The 24,284-nt window shown below is 59.5% G+C and overlaps 4 protein-coding genes across 9 annotated transcripts in view; 1 reads left to right on the forward strand and 3 right to left on the reverse strand.

Moving 5' to 3' along the window:
* The window catches only part of PC (pyruvate carboxylase), an 86,386-nt gene extending 65,921 nt beyond the window's left edge, over positions 1 to 20,465 (forward strand). For both annotated transcript variants that reach the window (XM_074230962.1, XM_074230961.1), the window contains exons 10-21: positions 2,435 to 2,617; positions 15,886 to 16,030; positions 16,259 to 16,348; positions 16,436 to 16,657; positions 17,127 to 17,283; positions 17,706 to 17,946; positions 18,064 to 18,313; positions 18,434 to 18,678; positions 19,120 to 19,299; positions 19,388 to 19,636; positions 19,710 to 19,850; positions 19,938 to 20,465. In XM_074230962.1, coding sequence (XP_074087063.1) covers positions 2,435 to 2,617; positions 15,886 to 16,030; positions 16,259 to 16,348; positions 16,436 to 16,657; positions 17,127 to 17,283; positions 17,706 to 17,946; positions 18,064 to 18,313; positions 18,434 to 18,678; positions 19,120 to 19,299; positions 19,388 to 19,636; positions 19,710 to 19,850; positions 19,938 to 20,186 — 2,352 coding nt within the window. In that variant the 3' untranslated portion in view covers positions 20,187 to 20,465. The remainder of the gene's footprint in view (positions 1 to 2,434; positions 2,618 to 15,885; positions 16,031 to 16,258; positions 16,349 to 16,435; positions 16,658 to 17,126; positions 17,284 to 17,705; positions 17,947 to 18,063; positions 18,314 to 18,433; positions 18,679 to 19,119; positions 19,300 to 19,387; positions 19,637 to 19,709; positions 19,851 to 19,937) is intronic.
* LRFN4 (leucine rich repeat and fibronectin type III domain containing 4) lies at positions 2,108 to 7,966 on the reverse strand. Of its 3 annotated transcripts, none has more exons than XM_074230964.1 (5): positions 7,534 to 7,966; positions 5,720 to 7,077; positions 4,616 to 5,109; positions 4,099 to 4,181; positions 2,108 to 3,417 (listed from the first exon to the last, which is right to left on the reverse strand). In XM_074230964.1, the coding sequence occupies exons 2-5, from the start codon at positions 7,066 to 7,068 to the stop codon at positions 3,409 to 3,411; spliced, it is 1,935 nt and encodes a 644-aa protein (XP_074087065.1). In that variant the 5' UTR covers positions 7,069 to 7,077; positions 7,534 to 7,966; the 3' UTR covers positions 2,108 to 3,408. The 3 variants fall into 3 exon arrangements, with proteins under 3 accessions (XP_074087065.1, XP_074087064.1, XP_074087066.1); XM_074230963.1 differs by having other exon boundaries at positions 5,720 to 7,141; XM_074230965.1 differs by lacking the exon at positions 2,108 to 3,417 and having other exon boundaries at positions 4,135 to 5,109; positions 5,720 to 7,141.
* Positions 20,466 to 21,361: 896 nt separating the features above from the next.
* Positions 21,362 to 23,415, reverse strand: RCE1 (Ras converting CAAX endopeptidase 1). The gene is made up of 8 exons (XM_074230967.1): positions 23,222 to 23,415; positions 22,981 to 23,083; positions 22,710 to 22,793; positions 22,546 to 22,624; positions 22,266 to 22,433; positions 22,117 to 22,188; positions 21,966 to 22,028; positions 21,362 to 21,680 (listed from the first exon to the last, which is right to left on the reverse strand). Exons 1-8 carry the CDS (start codon positions 23,413 to 23,415, stop codon positions 21,445 to 21,447), a joined length of 999 nt encoding a protein of 332 aa, XP_074087068.1. The 3' UTR covers positions 21,362 to 21,444.
* Positions 23,416 to 24,102: 687 nt separating this feature from the next.
* Positions 24,103 to 24,284, reverse strand: part of TOP6BL (TOP6B like initiator of meiotic double strand breaks) — an 82,036-nt gene continuing 81,854 nt past the window's right edge. For 2 of the 3 annotated variants that reach the window (XR_012477257.1, XR_012477258.1), the window contains one exon: positions 24,222 to 24,246. Coding sequence is in view for 1 of the 3 variants with exons in the window: in XM_074230971.1 (XP_074087072.1) it covers positions 24,151 to 24,246 (96 nt within the window). In the remaining 2 variants the exon portion in view is untranslated. Of the gene's footprint in view, positions 24,247 to 24,284 lie in introns of all 3 variants that reach the window. The other variant, XM_074230971.1, reaches the window with a different exon arrangement.

The following is a 24,284-nucleotide window of genomic DNA, read 5'->3' on the forward strand; positions in this document are numbered from 1 at the left end:
AAAATCCAAGGTCCTGAGCTCACCGCCTAGCCCTTCACTTGTCCTCTCTGTGAGGCTGGGAAGTCTCTTACCCTCTCAAGACCTGCCTCAGTTTCCTCTTCTGTAGATTGAGGGCACTGACCCTTTTCTTCTGTCTAAAAATCACAAGTCCTATTGAGCTTAGTCACCCTGCACATGTCTTGTCAAAGAAACATCACTTCATAGAACAGGAAAGAGAGGCGGAAGGGGTTAAGTGGCCAACACTGGAATCACTTGGGATCCCTCATTTTCCCAGGCTCGTGACCTTGACCATTCTAAAGGCCTCCATCCCTCTTACCTCTCAGCAGCCTTGAACATCACTGATTGCCCTCTCCTCCTGGATATGCCCTCCTTGCTTCCTTTCTGAGGCCCCTCTCCTGGATCTTCAGTCTTCTTGTAACTCCTGATTGGGGGGAGGCCTCCCATCTTCCTTTCCTTCCATTTTCTCTCTCTCCCCCACATCCTCTCCTCTGTCTCCCTCCCTCTCTCTCCTCTTCCCTCCCTCTCTCTCTCTCTCTCTCTTTACTCTGTCTCTGTCCTCTGTGTGTGTGTGTCTTCTTTCTGTCTCTGTCTCTGGTCTGTCTGTCTCTGTGTCTGTCATTTAAGGCTCATCTCTAGGCCCACAATCTCCAGGTCTCTGTCCCAGTCCTCCCCTCGTCTCTCTTCTGAACTCTGGGCCAGCATCTCCAGGCGGCCGTTTGAACAGCTCGTGCTGACCATTCCGCAGGCATCTCGGGCTCCTCGTGTTCGAGACACACTCTCTGCCCCACTCCCCTCCCTTCTTGACCTTTCTGTTGCTCTTCTAGGCACACCCCAAACTCGAAGCCTTGAGCCCTCCCCTCCGCCCACATGTTCAGGCAGTTGCCAAATCTTGTTGCTTTTCCCCTCCTTTCTCATAGACCCCCTTGAGCCCTCTAGCACAGCCCCCAAAGGGCAGACCCTCCCCTCCAGCAGCTCATCCTCCATTCAGCCACTCAAGGGGTTTTCCTAAAGCCCAGGTCTGCCCATGGCCTCCTTTGATGCTTGTCTGTTCCAGGATGCATCCAAGGCTCTTCACCCATGGCCCCCTCCTCCTCCAGCCCCCAGAACCCCCTGCTGCTGCTCTAGTACCCTCCTCAGTGATTTTTGCACAGGTCTCTGCCTCCCTCAAATCTTGGCTTCAGCAGGAGACCTTCCTGTCCCCACCCCCATCCCTGGAGACCACCGCACTCCACACCACATGGGTGCAGAGTCCCTGCAAGTACAGGAGCTCCTCAGAGGCACAGGGGGTGGCTACCTCTCAGTAGCCCTGATGCTCACCACAGTGCCCAGTATACAATAAGAGCTTAATAAGTGCTTCTGTGTTGCTTCCCCTCCTCCAAGTCCCCAGCCTCCTTCAGGCCTCAGTCTGAAACCACCAGTCTGAAGCTAGCAGTCTAGAACCTGTATGTGCCGGACTCCTGGAGAGCAGGTGCAGGATTCTGCCTGCCTTTGTCCACTCTCTGGCCGCAGGACTCTGGGCAAATCACTTCCCCTCTGTCCCCCCTGCATTCCCCCACTGGACAGAGGGGAGGCCAGAGCCACGAGGTCACTGTCCAGACCCAAGGTGACACGACTCTGGGAAGACCGGGATTTAGATCATGCCATAGGCCCTTGGTAGCTGGGGGGGGGGGGCACTGCTGGAGGGAGACTTCATAAATGTGGGTTCCCAGGCCTGAGCACCTGGGGATGAGGACCCCACACACACCCCACAGATCACATTGGTAGCTGGCCCTCCCCCAGTCTTCTTTTCTTTTTTTCCCCTTTTTTCTTTTTTACAAGGCAATAGGGTTAAGTGGCTTGCCCAAGGCCACACAGCTAGGTCATTATGAAGTGTCTGAGGTCAGAATTGAACTCAGGTCCTCCTGACTCCAGAGCTGGTGCTCTATCCACTGAACCACCTAGCCACACCCCCCCCCCCCAGCCTTCTTTTCATTGAAGCATGTTGGGATGGGCTCCTTCCTTCCCCACTTTGGCTCCTGCAGAAGGGCCAATGCTCAGAGAGGCCAGCCTGGGTCTCTGCCTCCCTGCCCTCTCTGCCCCTCTGGCACACATTAAACCAACTTCATAGAGCTTGTTGGCTAACTGACTGAAGGACTTGGATCAGCACAGCTGGCTCCTGGAGCCCACATTTATCACAGGCCTTCCAGGTGGCGGGGGGGAGACTGGCTTCTCTCTAGGAATGTCCCCTCCCCTATGGGCTTCTCCCAGGTAGGAGGTGGAGGCTAGGCAGGGTTGGTGGGGGCAGAGTGTCTGGAGAGGCCAAGTGGAGCAGAGTTAACCCTAGAGGACTTCCAAGTGAGCTGGGGCCCATCCCCCAAGGACCAGGCTCTTGGCTCCTCACCTCTGGGAGCCCTCGGGTTCCTTTCGCCACTGACTTGCCTTTGTTTACCACCAGGTATTCCGGAGCGGTGAGGGCATGGGCATCCGCTTGGACAATGCTTCAGCCTTCCAAGGGGCACTCATCTCCCCACACTATGACTCCCTCTTGGTCAAAGTCATTGCCCATGGGAAGGACCACCCCACAGCTGCCACCAAGATGAGCCGGGCACTAGCTGAGTTCCGAGTTCGAGGAGTGAAGGTGAGTGTTGGCAAGCACTGCCTCTGCGTCTGAACCTCTAGCAGAGTCCAGGTCAGAGTCACATGTCTGCAAGGGCACCAGACTTTCTTCCCATCCGGCTGTGGCCTCACAGTTCATCCACTAGGACCAAGCTGTGTGGCCCAGCCCAGAGTCTGATTCCTGGGAGGACATTTGGGCAAGCTGCCTTGATTGGGGAGAGCTCCCTGCCACCCAGCCCACCTAGCCCCTGGTGACCTGCGCTACTCATCAGCTGTTCTCAGGCAGGGCCATTTGATGGGCCCCATTGGGGGGGCTCAGTCCTGGGGAGTGGGGCAGAGGGTCCCTGGAAGGGACACCACCCTGGCCTGTGATGGCTGCCTGAGGAAGCCGGGGAGGCAGCCCTGCTGCCCCATCCTCAGTATCCTGCTGCCGCCGTGGCTGTGCCCTCTGCCAGGACGTTCTTCTCCTGGCACAGCAGCCCTTGGTACAGTGACACTGGCTCGTTGCAGTGGTGGCCGAGGCCTCCCCAGTCCAGCTGCCGCACTGCTGAGGGTCTGACCACCCTGAGGTCATTGGTGGTCACTGCCCCCCCCTTCCCTGGGCCTGGGTGCTGGTGGTATTGCCCAAGGTCTCAATTCCCATCTTCTCACTGCAGAGTAACTGATGGCTTCCCTGGCCCCATCTTATCATCCATCCCCTGCGCAGGGCTGAGGGCGCTTCTTGTTTGCCCCAAATCCTCAGAAAGTGTCATCCAGTCAGGGCCAGGGATTAGCTCGGCCCCTGGGCTGAAATCGGCTGTGGCCAAAGCTTGGTTACCCAGCCTGAGGAAGGAGGGCGGGTTAGGTAGTCAAGAACATGGAGAAGGGAAAGGAAGGCCAGGCCAGGCGGTCTCTACTCCTAAATCTCTGGGTAGGGAGGAAACCCCCCCCCTCCCCTGGGATGCCCACCTGGGTCTACATGACCTGGGTCCCCAGCCTTGAAGGAATGTGCCTAGCATTGGGATTGCCCAAGCTCCTAGCCTGGCTCAACCCTTCACCCTCTCATTGTATGTTCCCTCTTCCTCCAAAGCCCCCCCCCCCACCATGCTTTTTCCTCCTCCTCTTCTCTGGTCCTTTGGCCTCTTTCTCTGGGGTCCCTTTAGGTATGTCTGGCCCTGGGGACTGGAGGTAGTTGAGTAACAGCTGGTCAGAGCTCTGGGGGGAAGCAGGCAGCCAGGTGTGCTTAGGCCGGGCACCTCTAGGGAGAAGCCCCCTGGGGGAGGCAGGCAGGGCTTCCTTGCCCTCCCAGCCTTTCCCCGTACAGATGGGATCTCATTCTGGGCAAAGCTGGGGCAAATCCCCAGAGAAAACTAGTGATGCCCATTCTGGAAAGGCATTTCTGGAGACTTGTCTTTGTCTTTCTCTTTCTCCAGTGGGGCCTAGGCCTCAGATGCCCCTTCTCCCCCACACCCTCTAACCCAGCCAGGCCAACTCCCAGAACTGGGCCCTTGTCCCTCTTAGCACCTCAGCAACTGCCCGGTCTGCCCATCTCACTGGAGCAGCTCCCCTTCCCGACATGATGAGGCCAGAGATGAGCTGAGGCGTCCCTGGCATTTTTATTAAGAATAAAAACAAGAATCCAGGAGAATTCCCTGTAGCCCATTGCCCCACCGTGCTGGAAGCACCTCTTATCTAGAAGTTCCCTGTCCTCACCAAGTTCTGGAGAGGGGGAACTGAGGTACAGAGAGTTAAAACTGGGATTAAACCCCAGGAATCCAGCCTCCTCAGCCAAGGAGTGCTCCGCCCACTCCCTGTGTGGCTGCCCACAGATGTCCTGCCCCCAATCCCCAGGCCCTCTCTCTTCTGGAGAGCCCTGCTCAGATGGCCACCGGCCTGGTCCCCATAGAATGGGGGGGGCAGGAGGAAAGAGAGGCCAAGCGGCTACCTCCTCTGATGCCCATCCTTGGCCCTCACACCACACTCTCTTCTAGCCGTTCCCCACTGCCCCCTGCCCCTCGGCAGCCAGCCCCAAGGAACCCACCGTGGACCGAGTGACTCCTGCGTGTCCAGGCTCCCCCCAGCCGCCGGGCATAACCGTAGCACCCCCCGGTCTCTCCCAAGTCCAGAGAGCAGCTGCGTTGTGGACGGGGTGGGGGACTCCGGGGAGGGTGAGGCTTCGGACCAGGGCTGGGACCTCCTCCATTGGTCTGGGAGTGCACGTGGCTGAGCTTGAGAGGGAGGCGGGCAGCCCCGGCCCCCCGGCCCCGAACCAGCAAGGCCACCGTGAAGACCAGTAAGGCGGCCACCAGGACCCCCCCCACGGCCACCGTCAAGGTCCCCCCGAGCACATGGGCCTGTAAGGCGTGGCACAGGGGCATGGCAGGCAGTGTGGAGAAGTGGGCACAGCCCAGCAGCCTCGTCGCTGTGAGGTCCGAGGGCACAGCAGCAGGTGATAGGGCCAGCAGGCAGAGGTCGTAGTCAGCCCCAGGGACCAGGTGCTTCAGCAGGAAGTGGCGGCTGGAAGCGGGGATGATCCTATGGGGGAAAGCAGCAAAGGTGAGCACCAGCAGCACCTACCTGGCCCCTCAGGGAAAGGGCCCACAGCCTGGCCGTGCTCTGAGCTCCAGGGGCTGGTCAGCCCTGACCTGTTCCCTCCCTGGTCCAGGGGTGCCCATGGACCACTTGGCTGTCTGTCAGAAACAACCCCAGAGCCCCATTTGGGAGAAGCAGACACCCTCAGACACAGGCAGAGGCAGAAACAAGACAGAGATGAGAGACAGTGACAGGAAGAGAGTCCCATCTCCCAACCTCCTCTCTCCTCCATCCTGCCCCTCCACCAGCTTCTCTTGTCTCACTGTGCCCCCTCCTCACTTTGGTTCTCTCCCCCCTCCTTGTCTTACGGTGGTCCTCTCCCCCCTCCCCCTTTGTTCCACCGTGGTCCTCTATCCCTGCTCTTCTTTCCCAACCAAAGCCTCTGCCTGGAGCTTCCCAGAGCCCAGGAGCTGAGGAAGGAGGGATGGCAGGACCATGAACATGGGGTGATCAACAGCACAGCCTTATATGGGTAGGGGAGCAGAAGAGGCATAAGCAGATGGGAGAAAGAATGGGGAAGACCCGTCTGGACATGTGCCCCTCTGGCTCTCACCGGTAAATGAGGGTCTCATCCTCACTGCTGTTATACTGGATCTGGAACATCCACACGGGCTCGGTGGGCCGGCCTGGGCCCCAACTCACTAGCCCAGAGGTGGCTGTCACTTCAGACACTTCCACCGTGGGTCCCAGCTCCTGGGCGCCTTCACCCTCGGCTGCCGTCCGGGCAGAGGCCGCGATGTCAGAAGGCCCAGGCCGGCCCCCCGTGGTGCTGCCATTCCCTCCGTGGGGGAGGGCCAGGACCCGCAGTTCTACCTGGGCCGTGGCCTCTCCTGCTGCATTGGTGGCAATGCAGGTGTACTCGCCAGCATCTCCAGCCCCCGTCACCCCGATCTCCAGGGTCCCATTAGGGAAAGCCTGGGCTCGAGAGGAGTTTCCCACGAGTCTGTCGTCGGGCCCCACCCAGTGCATGGTGGGCATGGGGTCCCCCAGGGCCCGGCAGCGAAGCAGGGCCCGCTGGCCTTCAAGCACCCACAGCCGCTGGGTGTGGCGGGCAATGAGAGGCGGCTCACAAGAGAACTCTCCCTCGGGCACCGCCCAGAAGTAGCGTCCGGCCAGCCCCGGCGGGGAGGCACAGGTCTCCAGGTCGTCCGGCCTTGCCAGCCGCCTTAGCCACAGCAGCTCGCAGTTGCAGTGCAGTGGGTTGCCCCCGAAGGTCAGCACCAGTGGGCTGGGGGAGGCTGCCGTGTCCAAACCCCGGGAGAAGATGGGGTCGGGAGCCAGGGTGGCCAGGCGGTTGGAGGTAAGGTCGAGGCGCGAGAGCTGGCCCAGCTGGGCGAAGGCTCCGGGGGGCAGCGCATCGATGAGGTTGTGGTCCAAGTTGAGCGTGTGCAGCGCCAGCATGGCACCGATGCCCCCCCAAGGCACCTGCCGCAGGTTGTTGTAGGACAAGTCCAGGTCCTCCAGGCTCTCCAGGAAGTCGTCGAAGGCCCCGGGCGCGATGCTGCCCAGCTGGTTGCTGCTGAGGATGAGGTGCTGCAGGTTGACGGGGCCCCGCAGGCTGCCGGCTCCCAGCTCTGCCAGCCTGTTGCCGTCCAGGTGCAGAGAGCGCAGGCTCTCCAGGTCTCCGAAGGAGCGGGCCCCAATGCGGTTGATGGCATTGCGTGAGAGGGTCAGGTCCACTAGGCCCGTCATGTTGCGGAAATCGGGGGGCCCCAGGGCCTGAATGAAGTTGTCGGCCAGCCGCAGCTCCACCGTGCGCCGGTCCACGTTGGGGGGCACGAAGAGCAGCCCTCGATGGGCGCAGAGCGTGCTGAGAGACTCAGAAAGGTTCTGGCAGGTACAGGGGAGGGGGCAGCCCAGGGCCCCGCCGGCCAGCAGCAGCAGCAGAAGGGGGGAGGCCATGATGAGCCCCTGAAATGGGAGGGAAGCAACGGGGCACCAGGGAGGAGGTGAACACCGGCCGCGAGTCCTGTCCCTGGGGAGCACAGTGTGGGGGGGGGGGCTGCAGAGACAGAAAGGATGCCCGCCGCCGCCCCGTCTGCTGAGAAAAGGGGTGCTCAGTGCCCAGGGCTGGCCTGGGCCTGCAAGGGGGAAGGTTTGTTGGGGACACCGGGGCTCCCGGGGCTCAGCTCAGGGCCAGGCCCAGGGAACTTCCTTCCCAGGATCCCTTGGTATCCTAGACTGGGCTCTGCTCCTCCCCCGCCCTGGAGTGGTCTGGGCACCCCTCCTCCCTGGAGGGGGAGACTCCTCCATCCCTCCCCTCCCCTCCCCCTCCCCCCAGGCCGATCGCCCCTCCCCGCCCCCGCCGGGCACCTGGCCCTTCCTGGGTCTCCCCCGCCGCCCCGCTCCGCCCCCGCCGCCCCTCACCTGCGCTGTCCTGGCGGGCGCCGGTGCTGCTCCTCCGGGCTCAGGGGCGGCTGCGGCTGCGGGCCGGGCGGGCCGGGCGGGCCGGGCTCCCCCCGGGGCCCCCGCGCCTCCTGCTCGGCCTCCCGCTGGAACGGGGGCGGGGGCGAGCTCCGGGGCTGGCCGCCGCCCGCACGGCTCGGCCTGGGGCCCAGGCCCTCCCCATGGCGCGGGGCTGCGGCCCCGGACCCTGGCCTCCGGCTCGGGCTGGCTCCGCTCGGCTCGACTGGGGCGCGCGGGTGGGGGGCGGGGGGCGCGCAGCGCGGCCACGGAGCGCGCTCTGGGGGGGGGGGGGAGGCGGGAACCGAGCCGGGATCCACCCGGGCCGCGCCTCGCCTCGGCCCGGCCGGGGCCCAGAGTGGGTGGCGAGCCCCCCGGCGGCCCCCCGGCAGCTGGCGGCGCCCCCCACTCCTGCCGCAGCCCCGCCGCGCCCGCGCCCGCGCCCGCGCCCGCACTCGGCGGCCCCCGGGCTCCGCCCGCACCCCGCCGGCCCGGGCCGGACGGCAGCCCCCCGCGTCACCCCGAGCCGCCGGCCCCCCACACGCTCCCACACTCACTCCAACTCCCACTCTGAAGGTCACGATTGTTCTGCATCACTGAGTCACGTGGCGGCCCAGCACCGGAGCCGGCTCACGCACACATGCTCCCACCGCCACTGGCCCCCGTCCCCCGTCAAGGTGACACCCACTCGGGGTGTGGCTGGACCCCCGCAGCCCCTTGGCCCGGCCCCACCTGCCCGCTCCGGCTTCCTTCCCCAAGGGTGGCTGCGCCCCACTGGGCAGGCTGGCTCGGGCTGCTTCCTGTCTGCCGCAGCCGCCCTGGGAAGCTTGGAGGGAGCCCCAGCAAGCCCCAACTGACCAATGAGGCTCCGGGCTTGGGTGGCCCTGCGGGAGAGGGTCAGCGCAAGGTCCTCTCAGCCCCCTCCCCTTGGGCTTCCCATCCCTGGCTTCGCCGACTGTTGAGGGGGGCCAGTTAGCTCGCTGAGAGGGGAGAAGGTGGGGAGAGGACAAGGCAGGAGAAGAGGGTGTTTGTGATGCTCAAACAGGGATACAGCAGTCTACTTGGTTCCTCCCTTCCTTGGGTTAGGCCTCAGGATGAGGGGCAATCAGACTTCTGTGGGAGGCTCTGGGATGGTCCACAGCTGGATGCTGGCAGTGTTTCTCTCCAGGAGCAGGGTGGGGGGCTTTCCCGACCTGAAACCGCTCCCTTCCACTGGAAGCAAACGCTTGGTAAAGAGGATCTTCACCTCCAGGGACTCTCAGAAGGAGTCTGCTCTGCTCTGGACCTAGGCCTAGGGGGACATTGCCTCAGTGGCGTCTTGTCTCCTTTGCACCCCAAGCTACGCTTTAGAGCCCCCGCCGGGGACCCACTTCCTCTCTTCATCAGTTACCGAGGTGCAGCTCATTCTCTTCCCATCTACATTTTTTAATATTTTCTCCCTGTTGGATATAAAAACAGTTTTTAACTTTTGGGGGTGTCTCAAATTCTTTCCCTCCCCACTCCCTGACACAGGAAGCAGTCTGATCTAGGTTCTCATGGAAAATATTTCCACATGAATCCTTTTGTGGAAGAAAACTGTAAGGAAAGAAAAAATAGATGACAGATAGTCTGCACTGACTCGCATTTGGAGTCCATCTTTATCTGGAGGTGAAGGGCATTGTTCCCCGAGTCCCTCCGAGTTATTTTGTATCTTTGTGTTGGCTCACTCAAGGGAGATCTTGTTACAGTGTTGCTGTTACTGTGGCCACCGTTCTGGTTCTGCGGCTTCACTCTCCATCAGTTCATCTAAGTCTTCCCGAGTTTATCTGAAGGCTGCCCGCTCATCCTTTCTTATAGCACATCACCATCATACAGCACGACTTGCTCAGCTATTCCTCAGTAGATGGGCATTCCCTCACTTTGCAATTCTTAGCCACCACAAAAAGAACAGCAATAAATATTTTTGTACAGATTGGTTCTTTTCCTCCTCCCCGGCCTTGAAAAAAAAATCTCTTTGGATTATAGACCTATGAGTGGGATTTCTGAATCAAAGGATATGCAGTTTTATACTCTTCGCATGTAATTCCCAATTTGCAATTCCACCAGCAGTATTATTATTATTATTATTATTAATATTATTATCCCGCATCCCCTCCAACATTTATCATTTTCCTTTTCTGTTATATTAGCCAATGTGATGGGTATGATATGTGGCTCCTCAAGAGTTGTTTTTGGTTTTTGATTTTTCTTATTTTTTACCCAATTAAATAAAACCGATTTAATTTAATCTTTAAGTTATGAGTTCCAAATTCCCCCCCAATGACAAGCAATTTGATATAAATTGCGCAGGCATGCAAAGTATTTCCATATCAGTCATGTTGTGAAAGACACCCCCCCCCAAAAAAAAGGGGGAAAAAAATCTCTGCTTTGATCTGTATTCAGACTCCATCAGTTCTTTCTCTGGAGTTGGAAAGTGTTTTCCATTGCAAGTCCCTCAGAATTATCTTGGATTACTGTACTACCGAGAAGAGCTGAGCCATTCACAGGTGATCACCCGACAGTATTGTAGTTACCCCCTGTATAGTGTTCTCAGGGTTCTGTTCATTTCACTTTGCATCAGTTCATGTAACTTTTCAGATTTTTCTGAGAGCAACCTGCTCATCATTTCTTATAAAACAAGAGAACTCCATGACAAATTATATATCGCAGTTATTCAGCTATTCTCCAATTGATGGGTGTCCTCTCAATTTCCAGTTCTTTACTCTTAGAAAAGAACTTCTATAAATATTTTTATACATGTAGATCCTTTTCCTTTTTAAAAAATATCTTTGGGATACAGATCTGGTAGAGGGATTGGACATGCATAGTTTTATAACTCTTTGAGCTGTGGTGTTTTAAAAAGTTTGAGAGTCATAGTTTCTGAATAATCTAATCCTTTTATTAATAAGGCCAAAAGTGTTTTATTTTTTGTTTTTAGTAAGTGTAAGTAAGTAAGAAAGTATAAATGAAGGAAGAAACAGAGCAAAATCGAAAATCCACCAAAAAAAAAAAACACACACAAAACACCAAAGTGGAAATAGTACCCCTCACAATCTACGTTCAGACTTTATAGTTCTTTCTCTGGATGTAGGTGATGTTTTCCATCACAAGTCTTTCAGAATTGTCTTTTATCACTATATTGCTGAAAAGATCTAAGTCTGTCATAGTTGATCATCACACAATGTTGCTATTATTGTGTACAACATTCTTCTGGTTCTGCTCATTGCACTCAGTGTATAAGTCTTTCAAGGTTTTTCTGACATTCACCTGCTCATTATTTCTTAGAAAACAATAATATTCATAACATTCATGTGCCACAACTTGTTCAGCCATTCCCCGATGGATGGGCGTCCCCTCAATTTCCAATTCTTTGCCACCCCACAAAAAAAAAAGGATAACTATTTTTGTACATGTTGGTACTTTTTCCTTTTTTATTATCTCTTTGGGATACAGACATAGTAGTGGTATTGGGCTAACATGTTTATTAATTTAAAAAAAGTTAGTGGGACTCTCAAACGCCAAAGACCCTTCCCGGCAATGGGCTCATAGTTCATCTGAAGAGCAGGGTGGCTATCAGCTCTGATTGGTTGACAGTTAATGAGAGAGAATGAATATTACAATAGAAGCCTTGGCTATATTACAATGAGGGTCTGGAACTTGGAACACACAAATCTTGGTCAAAGAGATTTACCAATTACCATATCATCCATCTGACAAAAGGGGAATCTGCATTTTCCCTAAACTGTCTAAATAAACACAATGAGCAGGAATCTATCCATTAGTCTAAACTTCGAATTTCTTTTACCATCTGAGCAAATCTTAGCCAGGGTAAGTCTTTACCCAAGATTTCCCACGCTAACTGATTTCTGAATGAAGAAGTAGACCTTCATCATGATTCAATAATTAGTTATTAACACAAAAGAAAAATCATTTCTCTCAGGGCATAGTTCAAAGTTGTTTTAATTTGCATTTTTGTAATCAGTAATGATTTAGAGCATTTTTTCCTCTTGTATATAATCAAAACTATTCACTTTACCTCTTGTAATGCTCTCTGTATCCTTTTTGTCACAACTTCTTCCTTTATCCTTACATCTGACAGGTAAACTATTCCATGCTCTCCTAATTTGCTTATGGTATCGTTCTTTATGTCTAAATATGCACCCCATTATCTTGATATAACTTGTGAGATATTGGTCTATATCTAGTTTTTACGATGCCGTTTTCCAGTTTTCTCAGCAACTTTTGTCAAGGAGTGAGTTTTTAGTCCCCAAAGCTTGGTTCTTTGGGTTTATCTATGGCCATCTACTACAATGTGTTATGTACCTAATTTATTCCACTAATGTTCCACTATATTTCTTAGCCAGTACCAGATTGTTTTGTTGATTATAGTTTGAGATCTGCTGTGGCACCTTTGGTTGCATTGTTTTTGTTTTTATTGTTGCTTCCCCTGATATTCTTGATCTTTTGTTCTGACCTCTGTTATTCTTTTTTAGTTCTATAAAATAATTTTTGGTAGCTTGATTGGTATGACACTAATTAGAATTGTCATTTTTTTATTATTTTGGCTCAACTCACCTACATAGACTTTAGAGATGGACTTTTTTTCAAGATGAATTTCTTAGTTCCTGCCTCTTTCTGTATCACAACTTTTGGAGAATGATGTCCATTACTTGATTTTTTTCCCAATCTTTTGGAATTTCTTTGAGTTCAATTTTATTTTTATTTTCAGTTCCAAACTTTTTCCCTTCATCTCTACCCAATTCATCAAGAAAAGTCAAGCAAAGCATTCCCATATTTGTTATATTCTTTAAGGAAAAGACAAGAAAAAGGAAAAAAAAATATGCTTTACTCTGCCTTCTGAGTCCATTAGTTCTCTTCCTGCAGGCTTGCATGTTTCATCATGAGTCCTTTAGAATTCTAGGGGTTTGTACTGATCAGCATTCCTAAGCATTTCTCAGGTGGTTATGTTACAATCTTGCTGTTCATGGTATAGATGGTTTTCCTGGTTCTGCTCCCTTCCCTTCGTTTCAGTTCATACAGATCCTTCCAGGTTTTCCTGAGAGCATCCCTTTCATCAGTTCTTATAGCACAGTAATACTCCATCACATTTATATTTACCATAACTTACTTAGGCATTCCCCAGTTGGTGGACGTACTCTCAATTTCCAGTTCATTGTGTTGGTATTTTTTCAGTCTTTAAGATGGAAATCTAGAGATGGTGTCTCAATAATTCATATTTCATAGAATCATATTTATAGCTGGGAGATTAATGACCATTCGATCCAAGCCCCTCCTTTTCTGATGAGGACCTTAGTCCTGGAGAGATTGCCCAAAGTCACACAGGAAAAAACAAATGACTGGCCTGGGCTTGAAACTCAGGTTCTCTGACCCCAGACCCAGCAGATTTTTCATCTTAACACTCTCTCATTTGACCTTCAAAGTTTTTCCTGCTTCCATGTATCAAGAGCTGGTCCCTCATGGCTTGCACAGATTTCCTTGGCCTCTTCCCATCATCTTTAGAGGCACTTCCCCTTTCTTGTCTAGCGTGCCAGGGACCGAGGTGTTGGATGTGACGGGCCAGTGTTGTAGAAGTGCTGAGCCGTCTCTCATGTTGTTGGTTTCTTCATTTTTCCCATAACAGTTTTATTTTAAGACTTGGTTGGGATGGTTTGTTCTAACTAGGCCTCGTGTTCAACTTTGTTCTCACTTGCTCCTGCTTTTCCCTATTTGATGGGACCCTTCTGCTCATCAGTCTCTCACATCTTCTTCCATCAGGTTTTGGGGAAGTTTATTTTCTCAAGCGGCCTCATCTCTCACCTGGAGGAGATGGAGCGTTTGCCAGCTTGAACACTTTCGAGAGCTGTTTGGGCCCCTTGGTGTGGTGGTTGAATGGCCCTGATTGTGCTTCTGTAGGAAAGGATAGTCCTGGTTCCTTGATCTCAGAACAGCTTCTTTGAATAGGTCAGGGTGGGCTTCATTCTTGGAATAAGCTGCTGTCTTTATTTTTAACTGGACCCATAGCTTCTGATTTGGTAGAGAATTGACCCTTTACACTAAGCACACAGCTTAGATGTTCAAACTTGTCTATTCCTATCTGCTATCAATACCTTTTCACCAAAGGGACTTGGGAACCCATTTAAAACATGCCTGTCTCCTTTGGAAGTGTCCATAGGACATGAGGGGCCAGGATACCCATGTCTGGTAGAGAGAGCCCAGGAATAGGACTCAAGAGCCTGTCTTCATGAGGGGCTGGAGAATGGCTGAAGCCCCTCCCAAGACAGGGCAGCCTGGCTCTCTGCCAGCCTTGTTGCTCTGTGCACTGCACAGTCTTAGCAGATCTGGGTAGTAGGGGAGGCCTGTGGGTACCCCTGCCCTCTTGAGTGGCATCATTCTCAGTAGCCATGCTCTACAAAGTCACTACAAACCCTGTGTTAGCCAGAACAGACCCACTGCTTCCTCAGACACCCAGGCTGAGCGGCTGAGCTCTCTGTGCGCCTGCAGTCAACATTTTTGTCAACTGATCAATATGTAGCCTGGTTTTATGGGTTTCTGCTTAGAAATCCCTTATTTCTAGAGAAAGAGAGAGCTCTTATTTCACACACACACACACGCACACACACATGTGAACACAAACACACACCCATGAACATGAACACACACACACACACACACACACACACACACACACACACACACACACTAATTTCTTTTCTTTTTTTGAATGTGCCACATGCCAATTGGACTTTTGGCTGAACAAAGCTTCCCTCACCCACTCCCATTCTCCTAAGGCCCATCACAGGTTCTTCAGCCCAACATTTTAACAGTAAACTCACCAGCAAAAATCACATACATGTGAAGATGTGGCACTAAGGAGACGGTGTGAAGGCCCCTTATTTCTGGTCAGTGAGAAATGACCAAAGGGCCGAGCGGCCCAGCCTTGCTGATGCCAATGGGGACTTGGAAGGCAGGCCCCGCACGAGGCACCACAAACTGTAGATAAACGTTAGTGAATCTGGGAATCGAGGATCAACAGTAGATGATCCTGCCCCTGGGAGAATAGAGACACTTGGAAGGAAGCGAGGTCCAGTGTGACCCGCCGTCCTGAGGTCTCATCTACCCCTCCTGGCCCAGACCTGTCAGTTTGGGACAGTGGCCCCTCAAGATGACTTTGGGGTGAAGGCATCACAAAAGGTACACCCGAATGGCAGTAACAGAACCACGTGCCAGACGATAAGGATGCAGTGGCTAAAAGGGGCTGAAAGAAATGAAAGGAGTACCGGTCAGTGTTGCAGGAGCAGTATCTGGGGAACTTGGGGGAGAAGCTGAATCTGCCTCTCTGGAGAGGACAGCAGCCCCTGGGAGGCCTTGAACCCTAGGTCAGAAGAGATGAGGAAAGGGGAGCGAATGGGAGGAGGAAGGGGGAACAAAGGCAGGGAGGGGGTCTCAGCTTCACCTGTGAGGACACCAGACCTTAGGGGAGTTGCTAAGCTGTTTCATAATTGAAATGGTGCTCATGCGGGTGCTCGCGGTCTTCTTTCCCTCCCCACCCTCCCTGCCCCTCCACACCTCAGTACCTGACTGCTGCATCCTTGATTCTCCAGCCTTTGGCAGGGGCGGCTGCCCTTGCTCCTGTGCCCCTCACCATGGGTATCTCATTGGGTCTGAGCCTTCTGGTTGGGTGCTTTCTCCCCCAGCACTGGCCAAAACTGTGACTGGGAAAGGGAAGGTCTGGTGCTCCTGCCATTCCCCTGGCGTCCTGGTGCTGTGTCCATTCCCCGCTCCCCAGGCCTGTCTGGTGCCTCATCCAGACTGGGTTCTCCAGAGACTCTGTGGCTATAGACAGCCAGCTCAATTCCTCTGAGCCTCAGTTTCCTCACCCTGTACAATGCTGAGAACCCCTCTAGACCTTGTGTGATAGGGTCGTCATGAGGCTCACATTGTTGTAAGGGGCTTTGCCAGCTGTCAGGGGTTCTGTAAGCTCTGGTCATTTCCATGACCCTGATGCCTCCCCAGCCCCAGGTAGTATGCCAGGCTTCCTCTTCTCCCGCCTGCAGGGTGGCCGACCAGTTCGTTGTGTTGTTTTTAATAGTGGGGGGGGGGTACTTTAGGCTGGACGAGGGGCAAGGAAGACCTGCCGCCCTCCCAGAAGCAGCTGCTTTTTCCTGAGGCGGGTTCCCCGGATCCCAGGCAGAGCTGGGGAGGCTGGGCCTGCTGCGACGGACAGTGGCTTCAGCCGCTTCTCTTCCGGGCTTCCTCCTGCCTCTGGTGATCCCCTCCCCACCTGCCTCTGTTCTGCAGACCAACATCCCCTTCCTGCAGAATGTTCTCAACAACCAGCAGTTCCTGGCGGGCACCGTGGACACCCAGTTCATCGATGAGAACCCTGAGCTCTTCCAGATGAGGCCTGTGCAAAACCGGGCTCAGAAGCTGCTGCACTACCTTGGTCTGAGCCCCCAGAGCCTCCCCCCATCTCTGCCACCCTGGGCCCAGGCTTGCTCCTCCCCGATCCCAGCATCCTCTGCTTTAGGCCGCCACAGGCCAGCCCTCCCTGCTCCCTTCTTTTGGTCCCAGAGGCACTGTGACCCAGCAGCCCTGAACCCCCATTCTCCCTCCCGCACTGCTCGGGCCCCCTCTGTCATCCTTTGACACTAGATTTCTTCTCTTTGCTCAGGCCACGTCATGGTGAATGGCCCTCAGACCCCACTTGCTACCAAGGCCACCCCCAGCCCCACAGATCCCGTCATTCCCCCCGTGCCCATGGGTGAGTCATCTGTCATCGGTGCAGTGCGCCTCATCAGAAAGGGGGACACGGGCACCCCGGGGATTCTGACACTCTGTCCTCTCCCAGGTCCTCCTCCACCAGGCTTCAGAGACATCCTGCTGCGGGAAGGGCCAGAGGGCTTTGCCCGCGCCGTGCGGAATCACAAGGGGCTGCTGCTGATGGACACCACCTTCCGCGATGCCCACCAGTCCTTGCTGGCCACGCGTGTGCGGACCTATGACCTCAAGAAGATCGCCCCTTTCGTCGCCCACAGCTTCAACGACCTCTTCAGTGTGGAAAACTGGGGGGGTAAGACTGAACAGAGAGGAAGCCTGGGGGACTGGAGCTCAGGGGCCTGGCGAGGGGGCTTTGGGCCATGCCTTCGGGTCCCAGCCAAGGAGGCAGAGGCCAACTTCAAAGAAAAGTACCACTGGCTGGTGCATCCAGGCCAGTGCTTGGCATGGCCAAGGCCCCTGCTCAGGGATCTCACTCTGAGCTCGAGATGAGGAGAACACAAAGGAAGGGCAGGAGACACTTAGGTACCAGGGTTCTCCGAGTGGAAGCCAGGCCCCAGAGGAGGGCAGGCCCCACAAAGAGGATTTCATGGAGGAGTTGGGCCTAGAAGTATGGTAAGGACGAGGGGGGCCCAGAGACAAGTGGATGGCTCTTCAGGTACGGAGCCCGGCTCGAGCAACAGCCTAGTGGGGGGGGGGGGGGTCCTCTGGCGAGGCCCAGGGATGGAGCTCATCCCACCCTCCATCCCTCCTTCCTTACCCAGGAGCCACATTTGACGTTTCCATGCGCTTCCTATATGAGTGTCCCTGGCGGAGGCTTCAGGAGCTCAGGGAACTCATCCCCAACATCCCCTTCCAGATGTTACTGCGGGGCGCCAACGCTGTGGGCTACACCAACTACCCCGACAATGTGGTCTTCAAGTGAGCAGACCCTCCTCCTTCTCTAACCTCTCCTATAAGCATGGTGGGGGGCAGTGGGGAGGTGTGAATAGGGTCTTCCTCCAAAGGCTTCTGGGCAGACTCTGGGTTCATGCCCATCTTCGGCCAGCCTCCAGCCCTGCTTCGGGGAGAGTTTGCGGAGGGGGCAGGCCACCTTGCCAAGCACCCTCACCCCTCAACAGAAGGTCATTTCTCTTTTCTCTGGAGGGGGAGTAGAAGGTCCAACCCAGGAGTCACAAGAGGGGCTGTCAACATGGGAGGGGGAGTAGAAGGAGATGGTAAAAGTGGAAGATGGAGAAGGGGTCCCATAAAGACCCTGGAGGAGAAGCTGCTGCCAGAAGGCAAGACTGGGGGGCTGGCCCAGCCTCCTCACGGGTCCCCCCTCAGCACCTGCCCTCCCCTAGGTTCTGCGAGGTAGCTAAGGAGAATGGCATGGACGTCTTCCGCATCTTTGACTCTCTCAACTACCTGCCCAACATGCTACTAGGTGTGGAGGCGGTGGGCAGCGCAGGTGGCGTGGTGGAGGCCGCCATCTCCTACACGGGCGACGTGGCTGACCCCTCCCGCACCAAGTATTCCCTCCAGTACTATATGGATCTGGCCGAGCAGCTGGTGCGGGCAGGGATCCACATTCTGTGCATCAAGGTGGCTGAGACCCCCTGACCCTCCCTCTTTGCCTCCCTTCCTCCTTTTCTTCCCTCTCCCCCCTCCCTTCCCCAGCCCCCCTTTGCTGACCCCTCTCCGGGTCTGTCTGCCTCTCAGGACATGGCGGGCCTTCTGAAACCTGCGGCCTGTACCCTGCTGGTGGGCGCTCTCCGAGACCGCTTCCCGGACCTCCCCCTGCACATCCACAGCCACGACACAGCCGGCTCCGGGGTGGCCAACATGCTGGCCTGCGCCGAGGCAGGAGCCGACGTGGTCGACGTGGCTGTGGACTCCATGTCAGGAATCACCTCCCAGCCCAGCATGGGGGCCGTGGTGGCCTGTACCAAGGGGACCCCTCTCGACACAGGTAGGATCTGGGGAAGCACCTCAAAGTCCAGCCCCCCCCACTGCCCTGAGGTCTGGCCTCGACTTCCCTCCTTCCCTTCCCAGGCCCGCAGAGCTCACAGCCTTCTCCCTGCTTCCACAGGGCTGCCTCTGGAGCGGGTGTTTGACTACAGTGAATACTGGGAGGGGGCCCGGGGCCTGTACGCGCCCTTCGACTGCACGGCCACCATGAAGTCCGGCAACTCGGACGTCTATGAGAACGAGATCCCCGGGGGCCAGTACACCAACCTCCACTTCCAGGCCCACAGCATGGGGCTGGGGTCCAAGTTCAAGGAAGTCAAAAAGGCCTATGTGGAGGCCAACCAAATGCTGGGGGACCTCATCAAGGTGAGGTGCAGCTGGGGTGGGGCGCTGGCAGCAGCTGGCATTCAATGAATCAGACTGGGCCGAGCCCAGGAGAGAAGGGGGGTGGGGCAAGATGTGAGCTGTAAAAGAAAGAAGCTTCATCTGTTAATTCACAGCCACTTGACCCCCACTTTACAAATGAGGAAACTGAGGCAGAGAAGCGGGCTGCATGGCGTGGGGTCCCAACCTGAAAGTATCTGAGGAAAGAGGCATTTGGTCCAGGAGCCTCCCAGGGCATGTGTGAGCGTGTGCTGTATACATGAGCATGTGTAAGCAAACATGTAAGCATGTGTCGGCATGTGAATGCGAGTGTGCGTGCGTGCGAGTGAGCACACGCGACTGTGTGTAGGCAGCACTGGGTAGGTTCCCCATCCCCTTCCCCAGGGTCCCGATCCCATCCTCATCCCCTGTTTGCCCCCCCAGGTGACCCCTTCCTCTAAGATCGTGGGGGACCTGGCCCAGTTCATGGTGCAGAACGGGTTGAGCCGGGCAGACACCGAGGAGAAGGCCGAGGAGCTGTCCTTCCCCCGCTCAGTGGTGGAGTTCCTCCAGGGGTACATAGGTGTACCCCACGGGGGCTTTCCCGAGCCCTTCCGCACTAAGGTGCCTGGGTGGGAGGGGGTGGGGGGAGGGGGGCCGTGGGCCAGTTGGCCCTGACTGACCCACCTCCCCCCCCCCCACACTCCCCCAGGTCCTGAAGACCCTTCCCCGGGTGGAGGGACGACCGGGGGCTTCGCTCCCCTCTCTGGACTTGGGGGCGCTGGAGAAGGAGCTGGAGGAGCGTCATGGGGAGGAGATAACCCCTGAGGACGTGCTCTCGTCCGCCATGTACCCTGACGTCTTCCAGCAGTTCAAGGATTTCACCAACACCTTCGGGCCCCTCGAGTGCCTCGACACCCGCCTCTTCCTGCAGGGGCCCCAGATTGCAGAGGAGTTTGAGGTGAGCGCGGGGGCCGGGTGTGCCACCACCCAGGCCCCACCCTCTTTGTCTTGACTCCCCCCTTCCCCTTCAGGTGGAGCTGGAACGGGGCAAAACCCTGCACATCAAGGCCCTGGCCATGGGGGCCCTGAACCGGGCTGGCCAGAGGCAGGTCTTCTTCGAGCTCAACGGCCAAGTGCGCTCCATCCTGGTCAAGGACACCCAGGCCATGAAGGTAGGGCTCCTCGGCCGGCTGCCAGATGGTGGGGGGACGTGGGCAGCGCGAGGCACTCCATAACCCCTGGGTTCCCTCCTTCCATAGGAGATGCATTTCCACCCCAAAGCTCTGAAGGACGTCAAGGGCCAGATCGGGGCTCCCATGCCCGGCAAGGTGGTGGACATCAAAGTGGAAACAGGGGCCAAGGTGACCAAGGGGCAGCCGCTGTGTGTGCTGAGCGCCATGAAGATGGAGACCGTGGTGACGTCCCCCATGGAGGGCACCATCCGCAAGGTTCACGTGACACGCGACATGACCCTGGAGGGGGACGACCTCATCTTGGAGATCGAGTGACCCGCTCCCTCGTCCTGTGCCTTAGTGTCGGAGGCCTGCTCTCCCCCCGATTCTTTGATAGACTGCTGCTGCCCGGGAGCTGAGAGTGGGCCCCCTTCCGGACTGCCCTCCCCTTCCCAGACCCCCATCACCACGTCCCGCCATCCACAGGGAGCGTCTTTGCCAAATCGGCCAGCGGCCCCCTCCCCTTGGTGGGGAGCCGGGATCCAGGAACGGGAAGGTCAGGGAGGCCTTGTTTCAGCCTCTACAGACTCGTGCTCAATAAAGCCAATGGTCATCTCTGCGCAGCCTGGTCCTTTGCCCTCTGGGCTGGGAAGCTCCTGGATGGTCCCGAGCTGGGTTGGAGGGGTTTGGTTGGGACATTGGCGGGAACCTCAAGGATCAGGCCCGAGGAGGTGACGCCCTGGCAAGCGCTGAGGGCCAATGGTGCAATGGGGGAGGGGGAGGGGGCAATTCTCAGCCCCCACTCAGTGACCTGGGCCTCTCCCTCCTGGTGTCTGGGATGGCCGGGCTCTGATCTCCTCACAGTTGTAAGACCCCCCCCCAGCTGTCAGAGCAGTCCGTGGGGTGGGGGTGGGGGTCTCCTACTGCCCTTTCCATCATCTGTGAGAAAGGCTGAGCGTGAGTGGACGGCCCCTTGGTGGACATAGATTCTCTAGTCGGGAAGGACCCAGAAGGCCAAGTTCAACCCCCCTCCTCAGACAGATGAGGGTACTGAGTCACCAAGACAAAGTGACTTGGTAAGCGCAAGTGGCTAGAAAGCAGCAGACGGGCCTGGCCCAAGCCCACCTTTCTTGGCCTAGGGAATGCCCGTCCCCTGGCAACCCTGCCCCCAATGGAGTCCCACCCAGAACTCCGAAGGGGGGGGCAGGTGGCACACTGTGCCGTCAGGAGACCGTTCTAAACCGTCTCGTCTCAGAGGTGGAGACCAAAGGCCCCGAACCCGTGGCCGCAGCTGGCAAAGGTCAACCCTGACGCTGGGTTACCCAAGTTAAAATTCTCTTTAATATATGGATACAAAGTCTGAGGTGAAAAGAAAAATGGAGTCTGGGAGGCGGGAGAGATGCCCCCCCCATTGTCCAGGAGTGGCCAGGCCGGAGAGGGGCCACAGGCCCCAGAGCGGGGCTGGGATCCGGACCGCCTTTCTCCGTCCCTGGGGGTCTGGCGGCTTCTGGATTCCAGCCCCCCCCCAGGTTCCCGAGGTCCCAGGGGGCCCGATGTGCCCTCCCCGCCGCGGTCCTCCGTGGGGGAGCAGAGGTCAGGAGCACAGGGAGGCGGCAGAGTCTCCGGCCCGGTCCAGGAGCAGGCAGAGGGGGGCACTGCTGTAGAGCCGGGGCTGGGTGAGGGGCTGCAGCAGCAGCAGGAAGAGCGCCACGCCCAGCGCGTAGCCCAGCAGCAGGGGGCGGCGGCGCGGGTGCTCCAGGGCCGCGCACACCGCGGGGAAGCCCACGGCGTTGCAGAAGGAGTGGCACAGCACTGGCCCGATCAGGTGTCCTGGGGGGTGCCCGGGGGTCAGCGGGGCCGGGGCTGCAGCCCCTGCCGGCCCCGGGGGGCACCCACCTGCCCCCTGCCTGCCCCGGGGGGCGCCCACCTGCCCCCTGCCGGCCCCGGGGGGCACCCACCTGCCCCCTGCCGGCCCCGGGGGGCACCCACCTGCCCCCTGCCGGCCCCGGGGGTGGCGCCCACCTGCCCCCTGCCGGCCCCGGGGGGCGCCCACCTGCCCCCTGCCTGCCCCGGGGGGCGCCCACCTGCCCCCTGCCGGCCCCGGGGGGCACCCACCTGTGCGGATGAAGAGGAAAGCCGTGTAGGCCCCAAAGACGGCCGTGTAGGAGAACTGGAAGGCTGCGGGGAGGGGCTCGCGGTCAGCGGCCGCCCCGGGCCCCCTGGGCCCCCGCCCCCCGCCGCCCCCCCGCCGCCCCCCGGGCCTCACCCGCCGCCAGGAAGATGCTGCCCACGCTGCCCTGCCGGAAGCGCAGCTGCTCGATCACGTGGTGGAAGTGGGCTGCGGGGGAAGAGCGACTTGGGGCCTCCGGCCGGCGCCCCCCGCCCCCCGCCCCCCGCGCCCCGCCGCCGGCTCACCCACGCCGAAGAAGAGCGGGCAGGCCAGGACGGCGGGCCCCAGCCCGGTGCAGGGCGCCAGCATGGGCAGCATGCAGGCGCGGAACACCAGCTCCTCCGTCAGCGGCGCGATCACCTGGTTCCGCAGCCAGCGCATGTCCGTCAGGCAGCGGGCCCAGGCCCGGGGGGCTGCGGGGGGCGGGGCGGCTGAGGCGCGGCCCGGCCCCCCCCGGGGCCCCCCGGGACCCCCCGGCCCCCGCCCGGCCCCGCCCCGCCGCGCCCCCGCCCCGCCCCCACTCACTCAGGGCCGCCCGCAGCCCGCCGGCCGGGTCCCAGGGCCAGTCCATGCCGAGCTGCATCAGGGGGCCCAGGAACAGGATCTGGGGGCGCAGAGGGGGCTCAGCGGGGGAGGGGCCCGGCCGCCCCCCGCCCCGCCCCGGCCCCGCCCCGGCCCCCCGGACGCACCATGGTCAGCAGCAGCGGCAGCAGCGCGGCGGGGAGCACGCCCTCCAGCCGGACGCCCAGCAGGGTGAGCAGGGGTGTGCCTGGCTGAGCCCCGAGAACAAGGGGCGTCAGGGCCGGGGGGGGGGGGGGGGGGGGGGCGGGGCGGCCCTCGGCCCCGCCCCGCCAGCCCGGCCCTCGGCCCCGCCCCCGGCCGGCCCCGCCCCGCCAGCCCGGCCCCGCCCCTGCAGGTCCGCCCCGCCCCGCCCCCGGCCGGCCCCGCCCCGCCCCGCACCTGCAGGCCCGTGAGCTCCCGCCACAGCAGCAGGCAGAGCGGGGCGAGGCCGGACACCACGAGCACGCTGGTGAACCTGCGCTTGATGACGGCCGGGTGGTCCCTGCGGGGGGGGAGGGGGCGGGGCCGGCCGCGTCACTTCCGGCCCCGCCCCGGAAGGCCCGCCCGCCGCCGCCGGGGCTCCGGAAGCCCGGGCCGCGGCCCCGCCCCGCCCGCGCCGGGCCCGCCCCCCGCGCCGCACCTGGGCAGCTCGCTCTTCCACACGTAGAGGCTGCCCACGTAGGAGCAGGCCAGGCTGAGGCAGGAGCACAGCGCCACCCAGCAGCACGGGCCGCAGCCCGCGGCCCCCAGCGCCGCCGCCGCCGCCGCCTCGGGCTCCGCCTCCGGCCCGGCCCCCGCCGGCAGCCGCGGCCCGGCGCCGCCCGGCGCCGCCATCGCGCTCTGCGCCCGGAGCCGCGGGAGTCCGGCGCGGCGCGCCCCGATGACGCGCACCCGGCGCCCGCCGCGGCGGCTCCAGCAGGGCCCCCGGGACGCGCCGCGCGGCGTCAGCGCGTCGCCCGGAGCCGCGCCCCCCGCGCCCCCCGGGCCCCGCCTCGGCCCCGCCCGGGCCCCGCCCCCCGGCCGCGCGCCCGCCCGGCCCCGCCCCGCCGCGCCCGCGCCCGCGCCCGGCCGCGCGCCCGGCCCCGCCGGCGGCCACGCGCCCGGCCGGGGGCGCCCCTCGGCGGCCGCGCGCCCCGCCCGCCCCGGCCCCGGGCCCGGCCTCGGACTCGGACTCGGAGCTGGAGGCGGAGCCGCGCGCCGCCGCCTACCTGGCGCCGCCGCCCTCGCCGCCGCCCAGCCCCGCCTCCCTGCGGCTGCGCCCGCTGCGCTCCGCCGCCCCGTCGCCGCCGCCGCCGCCCTCGCGCCCCCAGTTCAGCGTGCACCGCCTGCTGCCGCCCCCCGCCGCCCGCGCCCCCTCGCCCCCCGGCGCCCCGCCCGCGCCCGCCTTCCTGTGGCCCCGCCTGCGCGTGCCCCGGCCGCGCTCCCCCACCTCGGACCGGCGCAGCGACTGAGGGGCCGCGGCCGGGGCGGGGCGGGGCGGGGCGGGGCGGGGGGCGCCTCACTGGGGGGGGCGGGGCGGGGCGGGGGGCGCCTCACTGGGGGGCGGGGCGGGGCGGGGCGGGGGGCGCCTCACTGGGGGGGGCGGGGCGGGGCGCGGGGCGCGGGGCCGGCCGGGCCGCCCAGCCACTCGGACAGGTTGGACACCTCCTGCAGCCACAGCGCGTCCTGCGGGAGACGGAGGGAGAAGGCCGGCTTGGGGGGGC

Source organism: Macrotis lagotis, chromosome 3 (assembly GCF_037893015.1).
Source record: "Macrotis lagotis isolate mMagLag1 chromosome 3, bilby.v1.9.chrom.fasta, whole genome shotgun sequence".
NCBI classification, from domain to species: Eukaryota; Metazoa; Chordata; class Mammalia; order Peramelemorphia; family Peramelidae; genus Macrotis; species Macrotis lagotis.